Here is a 17,792-nt window from a genome sequence, read left to right on the forward strand (position 1 = left end):
TCTCTCTTTTTCTTCTCTCACTCTCCTTTTGCAAATAAACTAACAAAATATGTAAAATGTTTTTGCTGAGCTGAAGATATGGCTTAGAGGTGCCTGCAAAGCCAAGGGACCTAGGTTCAGTTCCCCAGGACCCACATAAGCCAGATGCACAAGGTGGCACATGGGTCTGGAGTTTGTAGTGGCTGTAGGTCCTGGATCACCCATTTTTTTCTTTCTTTCTCAAATATATTTTTAAAAAAATTAAAAAATACATATTTTCTAACTTTTCATTATTTGAATGAATTTTTTCATGGTCTAGTTCATTTGTAACCCACCCACTTTATATCAGGGCTCCCCGTTAGTCAGACCAATATATTTATTGAGCAACTACATTGAATTAGGCATTATTTTAGGAACTGAAGTTATAGTATTGTTTTATACATATAATTCTTTTTTGCATATTTATGTGTATGTCTTTGTATGTGTGTGGGTGAATGTTCATGTGTGTAGAGACTATAGATTGATAATGAGTGCCTTCCTCAATAACTCTCCACCTTATTTTTTTTAATTTTATTTATTAGAGAGAGAGAGAGGAACAGGCAGAGAGAATGAAAGAATGGGCACACCAGGGCCTCCAGCCACTGCAAACGAACTCCAGATGCATGTACCCCCTAGTGCATCTGGCTTATGTGGGTCCTGGGGAATCGGACTGGGGTCCTTAGGCTTCACAGGCAAACGCCTTAACAGCTAAGCCATTTCCCCAGCCCTCTCCACCTTATTTTTTGAGGAAGGATCTCTCACCAAACCTGAAGCTTACTAATTTGGCTACATTAGCTAGCTGGCAACCCCAGATCCTTCTGTGTCTACCTTGCTGATGCTGGGATTTAGGTGCTGTTACACCAGCGTTTTATGCACAGGTGCTGAAGATCTGAACTCATGTTCTCATGCTTGTGCCGCAACTGAGCCATCACACCAGACCTAATTTTTTACTATATGTACACACATACACACACACACACACACACACACACACATGTATATGTATATATGTGTATATGTATGTATATGTATGTATGTGTGTATATATATACACACACACACACACACACACACATACATACATACATACATACATACATTTCACTGCCAATTATGTCTGCTTTGTATCATGCCTATTTTTTACCTACTATCTTGCACGTTTCTGAGGAGCATTTACTGTATTTGACATGTCTTTTGTATCCTCCTTGGGTTCTTCCTCATTCCTAAATATGCTGCAAACATTGAATAAATACTGTTTAAAAAACATTTTCCCTTTCTTTCAGGACTGGCAATGTGTACAATCCAAAGGCTGCTTCTTTTTAGAAGATGATGGTGAAATCATTAGTCACCAATACAAGATGCAAATAGCTCAAAGGTCCATGGTTTATCTAACAATTAAGCCATTAAATTTGAGTCAAGTAGAAGGCAAGTTTACAGTTTTTGTTTTCTTTTCTTTTATTTCTGACAATGTCATACACGTGTGTAGTCTATTTTGATCATATTTACCCTTCATTGCCCTTTATTATCCCCTTCACATTCTTTTCTTTTTTCATATTTTATTTATTTATTTGAGAAAGAGGGAGAGCGGGAGAGGGAGAGAATGGGTGCACCAGGGCCTCCAGTCACTGCAGACGAACTCCAGATGCATGCACCCCCTTATTGCTAACTTCCATAATTGTAAACCATATCCTGTGGTAATTGTAAACAATATCCCATGGTAATTTCCTCCCTCCCCCCACTTTCCCCTTTGAAACTCCATTCTCCATCATATCCCCTCCCCTCTCAATCAGTCTCTCTTTTATCTTGATGTCATCATCTTTTCCTCCTATTATGATGGTCTTGTGTAGGTAGTGTCAGGCACTATGAGGTCATGGATATCCAGGCCACTTTGTGTCTGGAGGAGCACATTGTAAGGAGTCCTACCCTTCCTTTGGCTCTTACATTCCTTTTGCCACCTCTTCCTCAATGGATCCTGAGCCTTGGAAGGTGTGATAGAGATGATTGCAGTGCTGAGCACTCCTCTGTTACTTCTCAGCACCATGATGCCTTCTGAGTCATCACAAGGTCACTGCCATCTGAAAAGAGAGGCTTCTCCAGCCAAAAATGAGAGTAGTATTAATATATAGGTATGAACATTAAGAGAAGTGCTTATTAGGCAATTTGGTGAGCATAGTATATACATTTAGCCAGACACCAGCAGACATTACACCCCTAGGGCTCATGACTACCCCTGTTGTAGGTTTTCGGTAGTTTTGTTTATTGTTTTTGACCCCACTGAGTTAAATTAGGGTTGCTTTTATGAGAACAGGAAGGATATTATTTACTTGAGTATGGGCAACTTACCAGTGCCATACCACTGAAGAACTATGACTCTCCCTCTTCCAATAACTATTAAACTCTATACTTCCTCTGGGAAATGTGGGTTCTCATGAGTCCCTCACCCCCCACAAAAATATTAATGGGTGTTAACCCAGAATTCGCAAGAATAAAGACCACCAACCACAAATTGTTGCCAAGTTGAAGCAAGCTTTTAATAGTGCACAGTAGAGCCAGTCCAGCTGCTGCCTCCTCAAGGTGGAGGTGTGGAGAGAAGCCCCAAGTCAGCTTCTCGGAATCTTTTTATAGGCCAAAACCATAGAAATCACAGAGTAGGAGGTTTTCAGAGGCAAGCAAATGTGACAGATGCAGACCAGCTATTACAGTTAAACTACTTCCCTGAATGTTATGAATACACAATCCTGGGAAGAGTAACCAGGGAACAATTTGTGGCCCCTGCTCAGACATAGAAACTTAACTTAGTCATTATATCAAAATGGCTTGTGCTATTAAAATGGAGTCAGGTTGAGTCTTCATTGCCCCCCTTTTAAAGGGTATTTCTGATTTTTTTAAAATCTTTTGTTTATTTTTATTTATTTGAGAGTGACAGAGAGAAGGAAGCAGAGAGAGAGAGAGAGAGAGAGAGAGACAGATAGAGAGAGAGAGAGAGAATGGGCGCACTGGGGCCTGCAGGCCCTGTAAACAAACTCCAGATGCGTGCGCGCCCCCTCGTGCATCTGGCTAACGTGGGTCCTGAGGCGTCAGGCCTCAAACCGGGGTCCTCAGGCTTCACAGGCAAGTGCTTGACCGCTAAGCCATCTCTCCAGCCCGGTTTTCTGATTTTTAAAAAATACTTTATTTTTATTTATTTATTTGACAGAGAAAGAGGGAGAGAGAGAGAAAGAGAAAAAATAGGTGCACCAGGGCCTCCAGCTACTGCCAGTGAAACCAGATTCATGCGCCCCCCCCTTATGCATCTGGCTAATGTGGGTCCTGGCTAATCGAACCTGAGTCTTTTGTCTTTGCAGGCAAACGCCTTAACTGCTAAGCCATCCCTCCAGCCCGGTTTTCTGATTTTTTTTTAAAAAGTTATTTATTTATTTATTTATTTGACAGAGCAAGAGAGAAAGGGAGAGAGAGACAGAATGGGTGCACCAGGGCCTCCAGCTACTGAAAGCAAACTCTAGACACGTGCATCACCTTGTGCATCTGGCTTACGTGGGTCCTGGGGAATCGAACCAAGGTCCTTAGGCTTTACAGGCAAATGCCTTAACTGTTAGGCCATCTCTCCAGCCCTGCCCCCTTTTATGTATCCCTATCAAATCTTTGATAGGGTTTTTTTTTATTTCTATTGGCTGTATTAGTTGATAATGTTTATTAAGAACAAGTAGTTTAGTAGTTTCTGTCTGTCTGGTTACAAAATTAGTAATGTCCTGGAGAAGGCATGACTCAATTGTTAGGGCAAGTAAGACAAGTAACAAAGGGCCCACTGCAGCTGAGATAAGAGTAGTTAACCAGGAGGCCCAACTGAACAAAGATTGACATTAGTTACCTCTTGGGGATTCCTTTAGCTACTGACAGAGATAAGTTTAGCTTCTTAGTAGTTAATTGTTACAGTGACTTTACATTTATCTTCACAGTCATAATCCCTTATAGTCTAACATGTAATTTTTTTAACTAGGCACAGTGTATATCATGTCCATTTTTGAAAATCTCATGTTGAATTCCTCAAACTTCTGCTGTGTGTAGACTAGTCAGCTTCCAGAGTGACTAGAGCAAGGCTGTAGTCTCCTTGTCAGGAGCAGGTGTCCTCTGGAGTTAGACTTTACAGAGACCCTCTGGGTTCCTGGTAATCTGTTAGCTGCTGCAATCAGCTGAGGACATTGTCCTCTTGATTCTGATGTGATGAATTTATATCCCTTGGGTATGGGACCAATTCCCTGAGAGTATGTGGGTCCCCTTATGTTACAATTTTTTAAAGTTTTTATTTATTTATATATTTATTTAAGAGAGTGAGAAAGAGGGAGAGAGAATGGACACACCAAGGTCTCTAGCCACTGCAAATGAACTCCAGATGCATGTGCCCCCTTGTGCATCTGGCTTATGTGGGTTCTGGGGAATCAAACCAAGGTCCTTTGGCTTTGCAGTCAAACACCTTAACTGCTAAGCCATCTCTCCAGCCCATTAGGTTACAAATTTTAAGGGAGTACCATCAATGGCAAATCTGATTTACCTCTGTAAATCTGAGCAAAGATACACCTTCAAAACCAGCACCATACAGGTACAAATAGCTAGAATTTTAAATTGCTTTTACATGTTAGGATGGGGGTCTGAGATCTGTCTTTAGTGATATACCTCCTTTAATAAGACATATCAAGGATAGATTGGACTAATACAAATCAGTAACTATCAGGTGAACATAACCAGTGAGGAAAATTTTGGGAATTTTTATTTAAAGGCAACAGTGGCTGACTAATCAGGGACAAACAGAGGCAGAAGGCATGAGTTAATGTTAGAGTTTAGTAATGTAAGCCAGCATCAGACAGGGGAGCCTATTAGTCTGAATCTTTGTTTATATTGTAATATTGTGTGGTTATATTTTTTCTTGGGTGATTAAGACCATGCAGACTGCCAGAATTAACTGTGTATTTTCGAGGTCAATAATGGCATTGTAGGAGAGACTTAGGGGCCTGTGAGGAGTCCTATGACTGTCAGCATTGTCATCTACTAGGATAAGTCAAGGCCATGCTGACCAAGTGGCCCTTCCTCTTTTGGGAAGCCTGGAGGACTGATTTTCCTCCAATGTCACTCTCCTGTTGCAGATACACCTACTTGGAATTTATCTCTGGGTTTCCATATTTTCTCTGATCAAGAAGACAGGTGACTTACCAGAGGCTAGAAATTAGCAAGTGTCCCATCATCTCCTGTGGCCTTCTGACCTGGGAGCAGGAACCAAAATATTGGTTATTGTTATGCCCAGTTCTCGGCACCCCTAGTGACCACCAAGGAGAACCAAACACGTATGCAAGGGCAAGGAGCTTTCATTCGGGCTTAAACTCGGTCTCTTGACTTCACCAACACAGTGGATCCATGCAAGAGCCCTGAGTAGTGGGAGGGTAGGGCTTTTATAGGGATTTGAACATAGAAGAAGGGGATGGGTACATGTATTTGAACATAGAAGAAGGGGATGGGTACATGATTGGTTGATTTAAACAGTGTACTCTGGTTGGCTTAGGATTTTGGTGGGCAAAGTTGGCGGGCTGGAGCTAGGGAATTGAGCTCATCTATGACTATGGGACTGTCTCATGACTTCAGGAATGTATGGCATAATGTATGGCATAATTGGTTTAACTGTTAAGCCTACCCTTATGGCAAGGTCAGTGGGCTGGAGCTAGGGGAATTGAATTTATCTTACGACTCCAGGAATGTATGGCATAATCAGTTTCCAGTAACTGTTAAGCCCACCCTTACTTGAAAATATAAACTTAGACCTTGCCGGGAAACAGAAACTTAGGCCTACTGAAGACTCTGAAGCCTGTCATGGCATCCATCTGGTTCCTAAGTCCTTCAGTTATCTTTTTAACTATGATGTTTCCAATTGACTTTGGCTTCCATATATGGCTATTAATAACTCAGAGAGACTTTACATATCTGATTAGCAAAACAGATTTAGTTAAAAAGGTGCAGAACATATCTGGTTAGCAAAGCAGATCTGGACAGAGAATGACACAGTAGTTTAAAATCATTCTTACTAGTATTTAAGTTTAGTTGGCATGTGACAGTGTAAGTTATATCTGAAACATAGAAAGCATACACATACCTGTCAGTTATAAGTACAGGCAGAACATTTTAGTAACCCTGAAAACAATATTTTATCAGTAACTTTAAGCTAATTGATTTAATATAGATATTGTATGTCAGGAAAAGATAAGACAGTATAAAAACTTGGCATCTGTGTTTGAAAACAACTTTGGCTAGTCTGTATACCTATGTAGGTACCAATTACTCTCCAAACTGGAAGCAAAACAGCAGTTTAAGATTTTTTTTTTAGTGCAAGAAACATGTCTTAAATATCAATATATTTATGAGCAATTAATCTACTTAAATAAAACTTTGAGACTGATTTATACATAGCTTAAGAATAAAGTCAAACCTTGTCATTCATTGTTGAGTCAGGCTAGCCTGATTTTAACATACATTAGAGACATTATGACAGACACAGCAATTTTTTAAATAAGTAATTCTTATCATTGAACAATTTTATGGCTTAATTAAAGAAATAATTATGACTGTCATTTGAAGTTTAGACAAACAAAAGTAACATTGTTTGTATATGGTAGGTTTCCCTAGAAATTTGTGACTCACCCATCATCATGCTGGGCCAGGATCCTGAGATTCCCTGCACCTGTAACATCCCTGGCTCTGCAAGGGAAGCTAAGAGCCTTCAGGGATTCCCCTGGGGACAGCATAAACTCCAGAGAGGTCTGTGTCTTGTCTTTGTGTCCAACAGTGAGCCTTGTGTGTTTGGCTCCTCCTTTTACTCCCAGGGCCACCTGGCCATCTGCAGATCAAGCCCTTCAGAGGAAAGCAGTAGGTGACACATTGCAGATGCCTGTTCCTATGTAGTCTCCTGCTTTTATCTTTGTTATGGAGCCACAGTATGTGAGAACAAGACAATTTTCCCCATCTAGCATCTGCCTGGGATTGACTCAGAATTTAACTATTTTCTTTCTTTCTTTCTTTCTTTCTTTCTTTCTTTCTTTCTTTCTTTCTTTCTTTCTTTCTTTCTTTCTTTCTTTCTTTCTTTCTTTTTATTTTTGTTTTTTGAGGTAGGGTCTCACTCTAGCCCAGGCTGACCTGAAATTCACTATGTAGTCTCAGGGTGGCCTCAAACTCATGGTGATCCTTTTACCTCTGTCTCCTGAGTGGTGGGATTAAAGGTGTGCACCTCCATTCCCAGCAGAACTTAACTATTTTTTATATACTTCTTGCCCCTGGGAAACACAGCAGGACAGCATCATCCCCCCCTCCCATTTTGTTTTTTCTAAAATTCTGGGGATAGTTTTGGACTTCTCTCGGGACTATAAGGCAGCTTTCTGATACTGTCATTTTATAAATTTTTAAGAGCAGGAGAACCTTGCATTTTTCTTTTTTTTTTTATTTATTTGAGAGTGACAGATAGAGAGAGAAAGACAGATAGAGGGAGAGAGAGAGAATGGGCGCGCCAGGGCTTCCAGCCTCTGCAAATGAACTCCAGACGCGTGCACCCCCTTGTGCATCTGGCTAACGTGGGACCTGGGGAACCGAGCCTCGAACTGGGGTCCTTAGGCTTCACAGGCAAGCGCTTAACCGCTAAGCCATCTCTCCAGCCCGAACCTTGCATTTTTTTTCCCTGCTTAGGATTTTAATTATTTTCAGTGTTCCTTCTGGTGGACACTCAACAATAAAAATTGGCCATGCAGTCTAGGACAGTGGGCTTGGTGGAGGACATTCTCCACAGTGAATTTTACACTGTGTTGGTGGTGCAGGACAGACACAAAGGCAAAGCCTTATCATTCTGCAGCCTTAGGGCTATAAGCCACACACACACTCATATACACACATTCATTCTAAGTGCACTTTTCATATAGACTCCAGACATAGCTCCCCCCCTCACATATTCATTCATTTATTGAGAAGTTTTGCATTCTCATTTTAAATTCTTATTTTAGTTATGACTCCAGAGACCAAAATTAAACCTTGAAATTACTTCGAGTATAATTTCAGATTTCATATTCAGGGTTTTCCAAACCATAACTGCTTATGATTGGGTGCTTTATCCCAGCAGTGTGATGGTAACTACAACACATTCCCACCAGCAGTTTGGTGTTACTGTTTTCTGTGTGAGCTATTCTTACTGGGGTGAGATGGAATCTCAATGTAGTTTCAATTTGCATTTTATTGGTTATTAGTGAAGTTAAACATTATTTCACATATTTTTGGCCATTTCTATTTAATGTTTTGAGTACTGTCTGTTCATTTCATTTGCCCACTATGGTAGTTTAAATGAATGGTCCTCAATATATCCAGGATTTTATTAAAGTTTGTAATTTAGATCTGTAGCCTCCTGGCTTGAGGAAGTGTCACTGGGTGGACCTTAGAGTTCAGCCCTAAGGTATGGTGGTGGATTTGGAATTCCAGTCTAAAGCTGTGCAAAGTGCCTGAGTTCTTCCTGGAGTTCCTTTAGTGTGCTTGCTTATTTGTCATAGCTTGTGGCTCTTTTCTGTCTCTGCTTGGACCTGTGAAAGCAGGCCAGCTTCTTCTGCCATTATGGAACTTCCTCTCTATCTTCAATAAATATCCCTTCTTCAATAACTGTGCCAGATCTGGAAGTTCATCTTTGTGCCCTGAGGTTGTCTGCTATACCCAATTATTGGTTAGATTGTTTGATTTCTTGTCACTTAGTTTTTTGAGTTCTGATATTAATCCTATATCAGATGAATAGCTACAAAGATTTTTTTTTTCTTATTCTGTAGACTGTCTCTTCACTCAATTATTCCCTTTACTGTGAAAGTTTTCAATTTTATGAGGTCCTGTTTGTGAGTTGTTGACATTTTTTTTCCAGAGTTCTATTAAGGAAATTCTTTCCTATGCCTATGTTTCCCCTTCTTTTTCCTCTAACACTTTTAGAGTTTTAGGTCTTATGATCCATTTGGAATTGATTTTTGTACCAAGTGAGAGGTAGGGATCTAGTTTCATTCTTTTATATATGGATATCCAATTTTCCTGCCACCATTTATTGAAGAGGCTTTCTTTTCTCCAGTAGCTTTTTGGCATCTTTATGAGTTTATATCTGGGTCCTCTATTTTATTCCATTGATTTTATTATATGTCTGTTTTTGTGCCAGTACTGTGCTGTTTTTTGTTACTGTGCCTCTGTGGTGTAACTTGAAATCAGGTATGGTGAGGCCAGCAGTATACTTTTTGTTCAGGCTTTCTTTGGTTATCTGGGGTCATTTGTGCGTCTATGTAAATTTTAAGATTTTTTTTCTCCATTTCTGTGGAGAATGGCATTGATATTTTAAACAATACTTTTATTTGTTTATAAGAAAGAGCAAGAAAAATAGAATAAACCAGGGCAGTCCCAGATACATATGCCACTTTGTGCATCTGGCTTTAAATGGGTACTAGGGAATTGAACTGGGGCTGTAACTCTTTACAAGCAACTGCCTTTAACCATTTAGCTATCTTTTCAGCCCCAGGATGCTATTTTTCCTGTGTTAACTTTGCATCCTGCCATTTTGTTCAAAGTGCTTATCAGCTTCTAAGAGTTTTCTGGTGGTCTTTAGGGTATTTCTTGATCTCATGTATAGAACCATATAATCTACAAATAAGAATAGTCTGAGTTCTCTCTTTCTTATTTGTATCCTTTTCTTTCATTCTCTTAGTGATCTGGCCAAGACGTCTAGTATTTTATTAATATTAATGAGATTTGAGAAAGCATACCATTATATTTAAAGAGTTAGTTTATTCTTTTGTTGCGTTATATTATGGAAAAGCAAGTAATTTACTTTGTGTGTACTTTTAAAGTATGCTTATTGAAAATATAAATAAGCCAGGCATGGTGGCACATGCCTTTAATCCTATCACTCAGGAGGCAGAGGTAGGAGGATTGCTGTGAGTTCGAGGCCACCCTGAGACACCATAGTTAATTCCAGGTCAGCCTGGACTAGAGTGAGACCCTACCCCGAACAAACAAAACAAAACTATATATATATTTATAAAAGATACACTTTGAATTATTTATGATATAGAATCAGATTCTTATTTTGTAATTAATCTTTAGTCATAGACATAAATTTTGAAAGTATTAAGAATTTAAGATTAATTATAAAATAAAATAGTATCATTCATGGTAATATTCATTTGTAGACCAAATTAATAATTTCCTGTTGTTCCCAGATAGTTATTTTGTCAATTTTAATCAGTGAAAGATTAAAGATTAAGAAGATTAAAACTGCTACAAAGAATGCTTTCTCTAGGTGTCATTTTAGTGTTACTTGTTCTTAAATTATTTTCCTTTTATAATGTTTGTACATAAATGTTTTCTTGCTAAAGTATTCTCTCATATCCTAAGGTAGAGATTTTGAAAGGTTTTCCTAAAAATATTCTAGGATACTTACAGTGTTTGATAGGTAACACTCCCTTCATCCCTCTGTTTGTTGATTTATTGTTGTTGTTGTTTTTGAGGTAGTGTCTCACTCTAGCCCAGGCTGACCTGGACTTCACTATTTAGTCTCAGGTGGCCTCAAATTTATGGTGATCCTCCTACCTCTGCCTCCCAAGTGCTGGGATTAAAGGCATCTGCCACAACGCTTGGCTGTTTTGTTGATTTTTGAGACAGGGTTTTGCTAGGCTGACCTGGAACTTGATATGTAGCCCAGGCTGGATTTTAACATATGATCCTGCTGCCTCAGTTCCCAAGTGCTAAGATTACAGGCGTGGGTCACCAAGCAAGCTCAGTAATTGAGACTTTTAAATAGCAAATACAATAGCAGTTATTTAGAGCAAGGAATATAAGTACTAATTCACTCTACTCTTATGGAAATGCCTTTATTAATTTATTCATCAAATTTTTATTAAAAGTCTTATGTACAAAACATAAATTTAAGTCTTTTAAGATATATCAGAGCATAAAACATCATTTTAGCCGGGCATGGTGGCACATGCCTTTAATCCCAGCTCTCAGGAGGTAGAGGTAGGAGGATCGCTTTGAGTTCGAGGCCACCCTGAGACTCCATAGTGAATTCCAGGTCAGCCTAGGCTAGAGTGAGACCCTACCTTGAAAAACAAAAACAAAACAAAAAAAAAATTAGTGGAGGAAAATCTAAATAATAAATACATTAAATAGCTAAGGAACAGAACACATTCTCATCACTCAGGAAGCTGTGGTGGGAACATCATGAGTTTGAGGCCATCTTGGGCTACATAGTGAAATACTATCTCTGAAAACATAAACAAAAAAGTTGGGTGTGGTGGTTCACCTGTAATCCCAGTGTTATCAGTGACCTCTGGGTATTTCTAAGTTCTTGGTGTATTGGAAAATTGAAGAAAAGGGAACTAGGAAGATGGAACACACACATGCAACTACATCAGTAAAATTAAAAAAATAAAAGAATTAAAGAGGGCTGGAGAGGGCTGGAGAGATGGCTTAGCATTTAAGCGCTTGCCTGTGAAGCCGAAGGACCCCGGTTCGAGGCTCGGTTCCCCAGGTCCCACGTTAGCCAGATGCACAAGGGGGCACACGCGTCTGGAGTTCGTTTGCAGAGGCTGGAAGCCCTGGCGCGCCCATTCTCTCTCTCTCCCTCTATCTGTCTTTCTCTCTGTGTCTGTCGCTCTCAAATAAATAAATAAAAAATTTAAAAAAAAAAAATAAAGAGGGCTGGAGAGATGGCTTAGCGGTTAAGCGCTTGCCTATGAAGCCGAAGGACCCCGGTTCGAGGCTCGGTTCCCCAGGTCCCACGTTAGCCAGATGTAGAAGGGGGCACACGCGTCTGGAGTTCGTTTGCAGAGGCTGGAAGCCCTGGCGCGCCCATTCTCTCTCTCTCCCTCTATCTGTCTTTCTCTCTGTCTGTCACTCTCAAATAAATAAATAAATAAAAAATGAACAAAAGAATTAAAGAAAGGTGCACATAAGTAATCAGCAAGAAAACTTAAAGAGCAAAGTAACAATAAGGGTTTGAGTTCCCTGCTGAGGAGCAGCAGTCACTCAAGTGAACAGTACTCAGGGCACCACTGACTGATCTGGAGCTTGTCTTTACAGGATTTTCAGGGGAGAATAGATGGTAGTTTGGGTGGTTCTCTGGTATGATTGACAGATTTGGGCTATATAAAGTTTTCTGTACTGTATATGTTCCTTTCCATGATGTATCTGATTTTAACCACATGTATACCCAGTTAGACACTAGCATAAGATGGTAAATAAGATTTTTTTCTAAAAGCTTACTTTGAGGACACAGTTTGTTTATTGCATGTACACCCCACATCACCTCAGGCTGGATAGCCCTCTACTGCTCCAACAGACACTGACTATGAACAGTGGTCCCAAAGGGGAGGAGAAAACTAGTTCATTGTGTGAACTCGGATAGATGGGGGGGGGGGTCCAGGTTCCCGACAGATTCCTGGATTCAATGTTTAGAAACAGTGTCCTGGGTGGCTCACATATTCATTCTGCTTGCCTGCCTCACTAGTTGGTGGCTGGAGGTTGAGGCTGGAGGATGGCCACAAATTGAAACCAACCTGGGCTACATAGTGAGACCATATCTCAGGAAAAAAAAAAAAAAAAGCTGGGTGTGATAGTGCATGCCTGTAATGTCAGTACTTGGGAGGCTGAGGCTGGAGGATTGCCACAAGCTCAAGGCCAGCCCGGTCTACATAGTAAATTCTAGGCCAGCAAAGGCTACAATATGAAGCCCTATCTCAATGAATGAATGAATGATGAATGGAAAATGACAAACAAGATCAAAGGGACTGCAGATGCTGTAGAACATGAATTGCCATTAAAATGTAGTCACATGCTTCATTTGGGAAGTGATGTCAACAAAGACTTTTGAAGACTGTGTTCAGTTAACATCTACTACACAGAAAAATGCTCCAAATTCAGTAACTTAGAATCTGTTAGTCTGCTAGACAGATCTTTGTTTGTTTGTTTGTTTTGAGGTAGGGTCTCACTCTAGCCCAGGCTGACCTGGAATTCACTCTGTGTTCTCAGGGTGGCCTCGAACTCATGGCAATCCTCCTACCTCTGCCTCCCGAGTGCTGGGATTAAAGGCGTGCCCCACCATGCCTGGCTAGACAGATCTTTTGAACAGCTTTTCTCTGTCGGGAACCCTCATGCATTTGTTTTCAGCTTCAAGGTAGTTGATAGCTTTTGCTGATTTTGGTTTGGTTCTCCTATGTGTGGAGTCAGTGAAGACAACTTAACCTGCTTTGTATGATCTGTCCTGTCTTTCAGAAAGCAGCTTTCAGTTGTTCTCATTTTCTAATGGGTCTGAGAAAATTTTATAAAAAAGTACAATAGGACTTGCTAAGACCTGGGCTTAAACCTATTGTAAGCACTCTGTCACCAGACCTAGTGTAAGTGTTCTTTGCCACTTGTCACTAGATAAAACACCAGGAATTGGATTTTTTAGTTGCTGTACTAGGTGTAGTTCATCTGCTGACAGAGAGTCAGCTATCTGGTTTTTTTTGTTTGTTTGTTTGTTTTCGTGTTGATAGATTTTGGGTATCCTCAGTTCTCACTGCTTTCTAGAGTACACAGGCCTCAAACATGCTCTACTTCAAGAACTTCTGTAAACAATTTATAAAAGAGATCAACTGTATCATGCGCAAAACTCCTTGACTCATCCTCCTCCTCCTCTCAGAAGGTGTAAGGAGAAGACCTTTGGTTTTTCAAGCAGTTTGAATATGTGTCTGAATTTTTTTTCATTTTTTTGTTTTATTTTTATTTATTTATTTGAGAGAGACAGACAGAGAGAGAGAGAGAGAATGGGCGCATCAGGCCTCCAGCTACTGCAGAACTCCAGATGCGTGCGCCCCCTTGTGCATCTGGCTAATGTGAGTCCTGGGGAATCTAGCCTTGAACTGGGCTCCTTAACCTTCACAGGCAAGTGCTTAACCACTAAGCCATCTCTCCAGCCCTCTGTGTCTGAATTTTGTAATTGATGTTATTGTGGTTGGCAAGCTTGTTTTGTCTTTAACCTGTTTGCCATTTTCAGTTTCTTGGACTTAGGACTTCTTATCTTTCATTATTTGTAGAAAATCTTTTGCCTTTATTTCTTCAAGCAGTTCTTCTGCATCTTTCCTTTTCTACTGCTATGACTTCTGACAGGCCTCCTATGCTCCAACACCAACAAATGAGGGCCTGTGGGATCCCATCTCTCCTTGGAAAAGTCTGCCTTTCAGGCTATTTAGTTGCCTTGTGACCTCAGCTCTGATAGTTTTAAGAAAGGTTATGATTTTGTAGCCTATCTAGTTTTTCTTAAGCTGGGAATCATAGATCATGCCTGTGATCCCAGTATTCAGAAAGCTGAGGTAGGAGGAGTAAATTCCATGTCAGACTTGGCTAGAGTAACACCCAGGCTTAAAATTTTTTTGTTGTTGTTCATAGAGCACACATTTCCAACTCTATTTCACTTTAAGGTTTTGAGTAGAAGGTATAATCTTCCCTGTATTTTAACAAGAGCGATTAGGTAGATCTGGTGAAAATCCTGAGTATGGGAAAATACTCAGAAATACTGCGGACAGGGCTGGAGAGATAGCTCAGTGGTTTGAAGCACTTGTTTGCAAGGCCTGCTGGCCCAGGAATGGTTCCCAGTACCACATAAAGCCAGATGTACAAAGTGGTACATGCATCTGGAGTTCAGTTCATTGCAGCAGCAACAGGCTCTGGTGTTCTCATTCTTCCTTTCCCCTCTCTTGCTATGTCTCACAAATAAATAAAAATAATTTTAAAAGAATATATTTCAGGATAGAGCAAAGGGACTAGCTGGATATTATTATAGAATTATAGGAAAGACTAGAACCAGGTGCAGTCAGGAGAGAGTCAGATATTCAGGACATAGTGTTTTCTAAGAATTGGTTTTGATATGCAAGAAGAGTTAAACAAGGGTTTGAGGGCAAGTTGTTAAAAGACTGAATTACTGTACTTTCTGAGCTAGTGAAGAGTATAGATGAATAGCTTGCTTAAGATACTGTCAAAGAGCTAGAGAGATGGCTTAGTGGATAAGGTGCTTGCCTGCAAAGCCAAAGGACCCAGGTTCAATTCCCCAGTACACATATAACCCAGATGCATAAGGTGGCACATGCATTGGAGTTCGTTTGCAGTGGCAAAGAGTCCTTGCGTGACCATTGTCTCTCTCTTTCTGCCTTCTCTCTCTTTCTCTCTGTCTCATAAATCAATCAATCAATCAATCAATCTAAGACGCTAGCAAAGTCAGGAATCCATTTTTGTAAATAGAACCTTACGTGGAAATGCCAAATGGGCAATTGGTTATATGAGATTAGCATTTAGAAGATAGATCGTACATAAGGATGGGAGTTTTTGGCTTGTAAACATATAGATGATGTTGACACAAAAACATCTCATACCTCAAAAGGAACAGAAGATATTTTATTCTGGAGCCAAATATGAGTGGCTGTGACCCACGAACATAGGTTCAGTTTATCCCAAATACTATGTTCAAATGAGCTAACAGTTTCATGAAAGTTTCACAGTAACGGAACAAAGAAAGTTCAAAACTAAGATATTTTTTCAAATATATTGGTAGAAACATCAGTTAGGCAGGATGGAGGAACGTGGGGAAGTCCACAGTAGGCCTCAGATGTCATCTAATGCCTTTTTTTTTAGCATTTAGATTGATAGAAGCTAGGGGATTGATCTTTTGTATGTTCTATTTTTTTAAATATTTTATTATTTATTTGCAACCAGAGAGTGAGAGACAGACAGACAGTTTGGGCATACCAGGACCTCTAGCCTTTGCAAATGAACTCCAGATGCATGTGCTACTTTGTGCATCTAACTTTATGTGGGAACCTGGAAATCGAACACCAGTCACTAGGCTTTGCAGGCAAGCATCTTAAGAACTGAGCCATCTCTCCAGCCTTGTATGGGCATTCTAAAAAGGATTGTACCTGATAGTTACAAGGATGTTAGGTTAAACACAGATGGCAGTAAATGATTGTTAGGGGCGAAGGATAGCCTAAGATCATCTGACCTGCAACATCCCAGCTCTCCATAGTCACTAAAGTTGTAAGTGGTCTTGAAGAAGATGGGCTTTTTTTTTTTTTTTTCTGTGAACCTCAGTTCATAATGATTTCTTCTTCTTCTGATCTATTGCCAGCAAGCCAGTGCTTATCCCATTTCTTCCTAAACATAAAGTATTGGTTGCACTTACATTTCTAGATGCGTCATTGTCTTTCAATTAAGCTTTTTTTTTTTGTTTTGTTTTTTTGGGTTTTTTTTTTGAGGTAGGGTCTCACTCTGGCCGAGGCTGACCTGGAATTCACTATGTAGTCTCAGGATGGCCTCGAACTCATAGCGATCCTCCTACCTCTGCCTCCCAAGTGCTGAGATTAAAGGCGTGTGCCACCATGCCTGGCTTAAGTTTATTATTTTTTTTTGATGGGTTAGGTTTATTGGGATCAACCCAGGCCTCACATATTAGGCAAGCACTCTTTTATAGAACCACATGATCCACTGAACCTTACCCTTTAGTGACTTAAAGTTTAGGATTTTTAGAAACTAAGTATACGTGTCTCATAAAATTATATATAGTATGTGGCCTATTATAGATGTTTAAACATTAAAATGGCATGTAGATTTCTTTTGAAAAGTCCAGTGGGCCTGGTGTGGTGGCGCATGCCTTTAGTCCCAGCTCTCAGGAGGCAGAGGTAGGAAGATCACTGTGAGTTCGAGGCCACCCTGAGACTCCATAGTGAATTCCAGGTCAGCCTGGACTAGAGTGAGACCTTACCTCAAAAAATCAAAATAAATAAATAAAATAGTTTTTAATAATGTCCAGTGGATGTGCTGGAGTGATAGCCTTGCAAGTGTGAGAACCTGAGTTTAATCCCCAGTATCCACAAAAACATTCAATAGGAAAAGAAAGTACTAGCTTTATTTTAAAATATGAATTTGAGTGGGCTGGAGAGGTGGCTTAGTGGTTAAGTCCTTGCCTGTGAAGCCTAAGGACCCCGGTTCGAGGCTCGATTCCGCAGGACCCACATTACCCAGATGCACAAGGGGGCACATGCATCTGGAGTTGGTTTGCAGTGGCTGGAGGCCCTGGCGTGCCCATTCTCTCTCTCTCTCTCTCTCTCTCTAAATAAAAATAAAAATAAAATTTTAAAAATATGAATTTGAAATATGAAAGTAGTGATTGCTTGATTTAAAGTGTTTTTCTATGTTTCTAGGAAAATCATCTCCATGGCTATCCGTTGACACTGCTTTATATGTTGTAAAGGAAAGTGAGAGTGAGGCCCATCCACAGCTCGTGTGCTTCACTGACCTGCGGAACAGAGAAGTAAGTGCATACTCTCTAATGCTCAGTCTAAGCAGCCTTAAAATTTTTGTTGTTGTTGTTCATAGAGCAACACATTTTTTTCTTTTATATTTTAAATCCTGTGTTCTCTTTTCCTATTAAAGTACTTAACCTGCTAGAGTGAGACCCTTCCTTGAAAAAAAAAAAAAAGAAAAACAGTACTTAACCAGCATGAATACTACATGTTCTATTACTTATAAGGGACTTTCCTATTTGCTGAGATTTGTGGGGACTAGGGATTCAAGTTGTTTGACATTATATTCAACATTCTAAGTGCTTTGATATATCACGTGTGAGCATTTTTTGTCATAAAAAGATGGGTGCTAGTAGAGCCTCCCTGACCTCCACTCCCAAATACAAGCAATTCCAGACTTTGGGA

General features: G+C 40.0%; 1 protein-coding gene across 2 annotated transcripts in view; it reads left to right on the forward strand.

Annotated features, from left to right (window-relative positions):
• The window catches only part of Efcab7 (EF-hand calcium binding domain 7), a 61,555-nt gene that overhangs the window by 26,218 nt on the left and 17,545 nt on the right, over positions 1-17,792 (forward strand). For both annotated transcript variants that reach the window (XM_045151151.1, XM_004663190.2), the window contains 2 exons: positions 1,302-1,443; positions 17,286-17,395. In XM_045151151.1, the coding sequence (XP_045007086.1) occupies positions 1,302-1,443; positions 17,286-17,395 (252 nt within the window). The remainder of the gene's footprint in view (positions 1-1,301; positions 1,444-17,285; positions 17,396-17,792) is intronic.

This window comes from Jaculus jaculus, chromosome 5 (genome assembly GCF_020740685.1).
Source record: "Jaculus jaculus isolate mJacJac1 chromosome 5, mJacJac1.mat.Y.cur, whole genome shotgun sequence".
Classification (NCBI taxonomy): Eukaryota; Metazoa; Chordata; class Mammalia; order Rodentia; family Dipodidae; genus Jaculus; species Jaculus jaculus.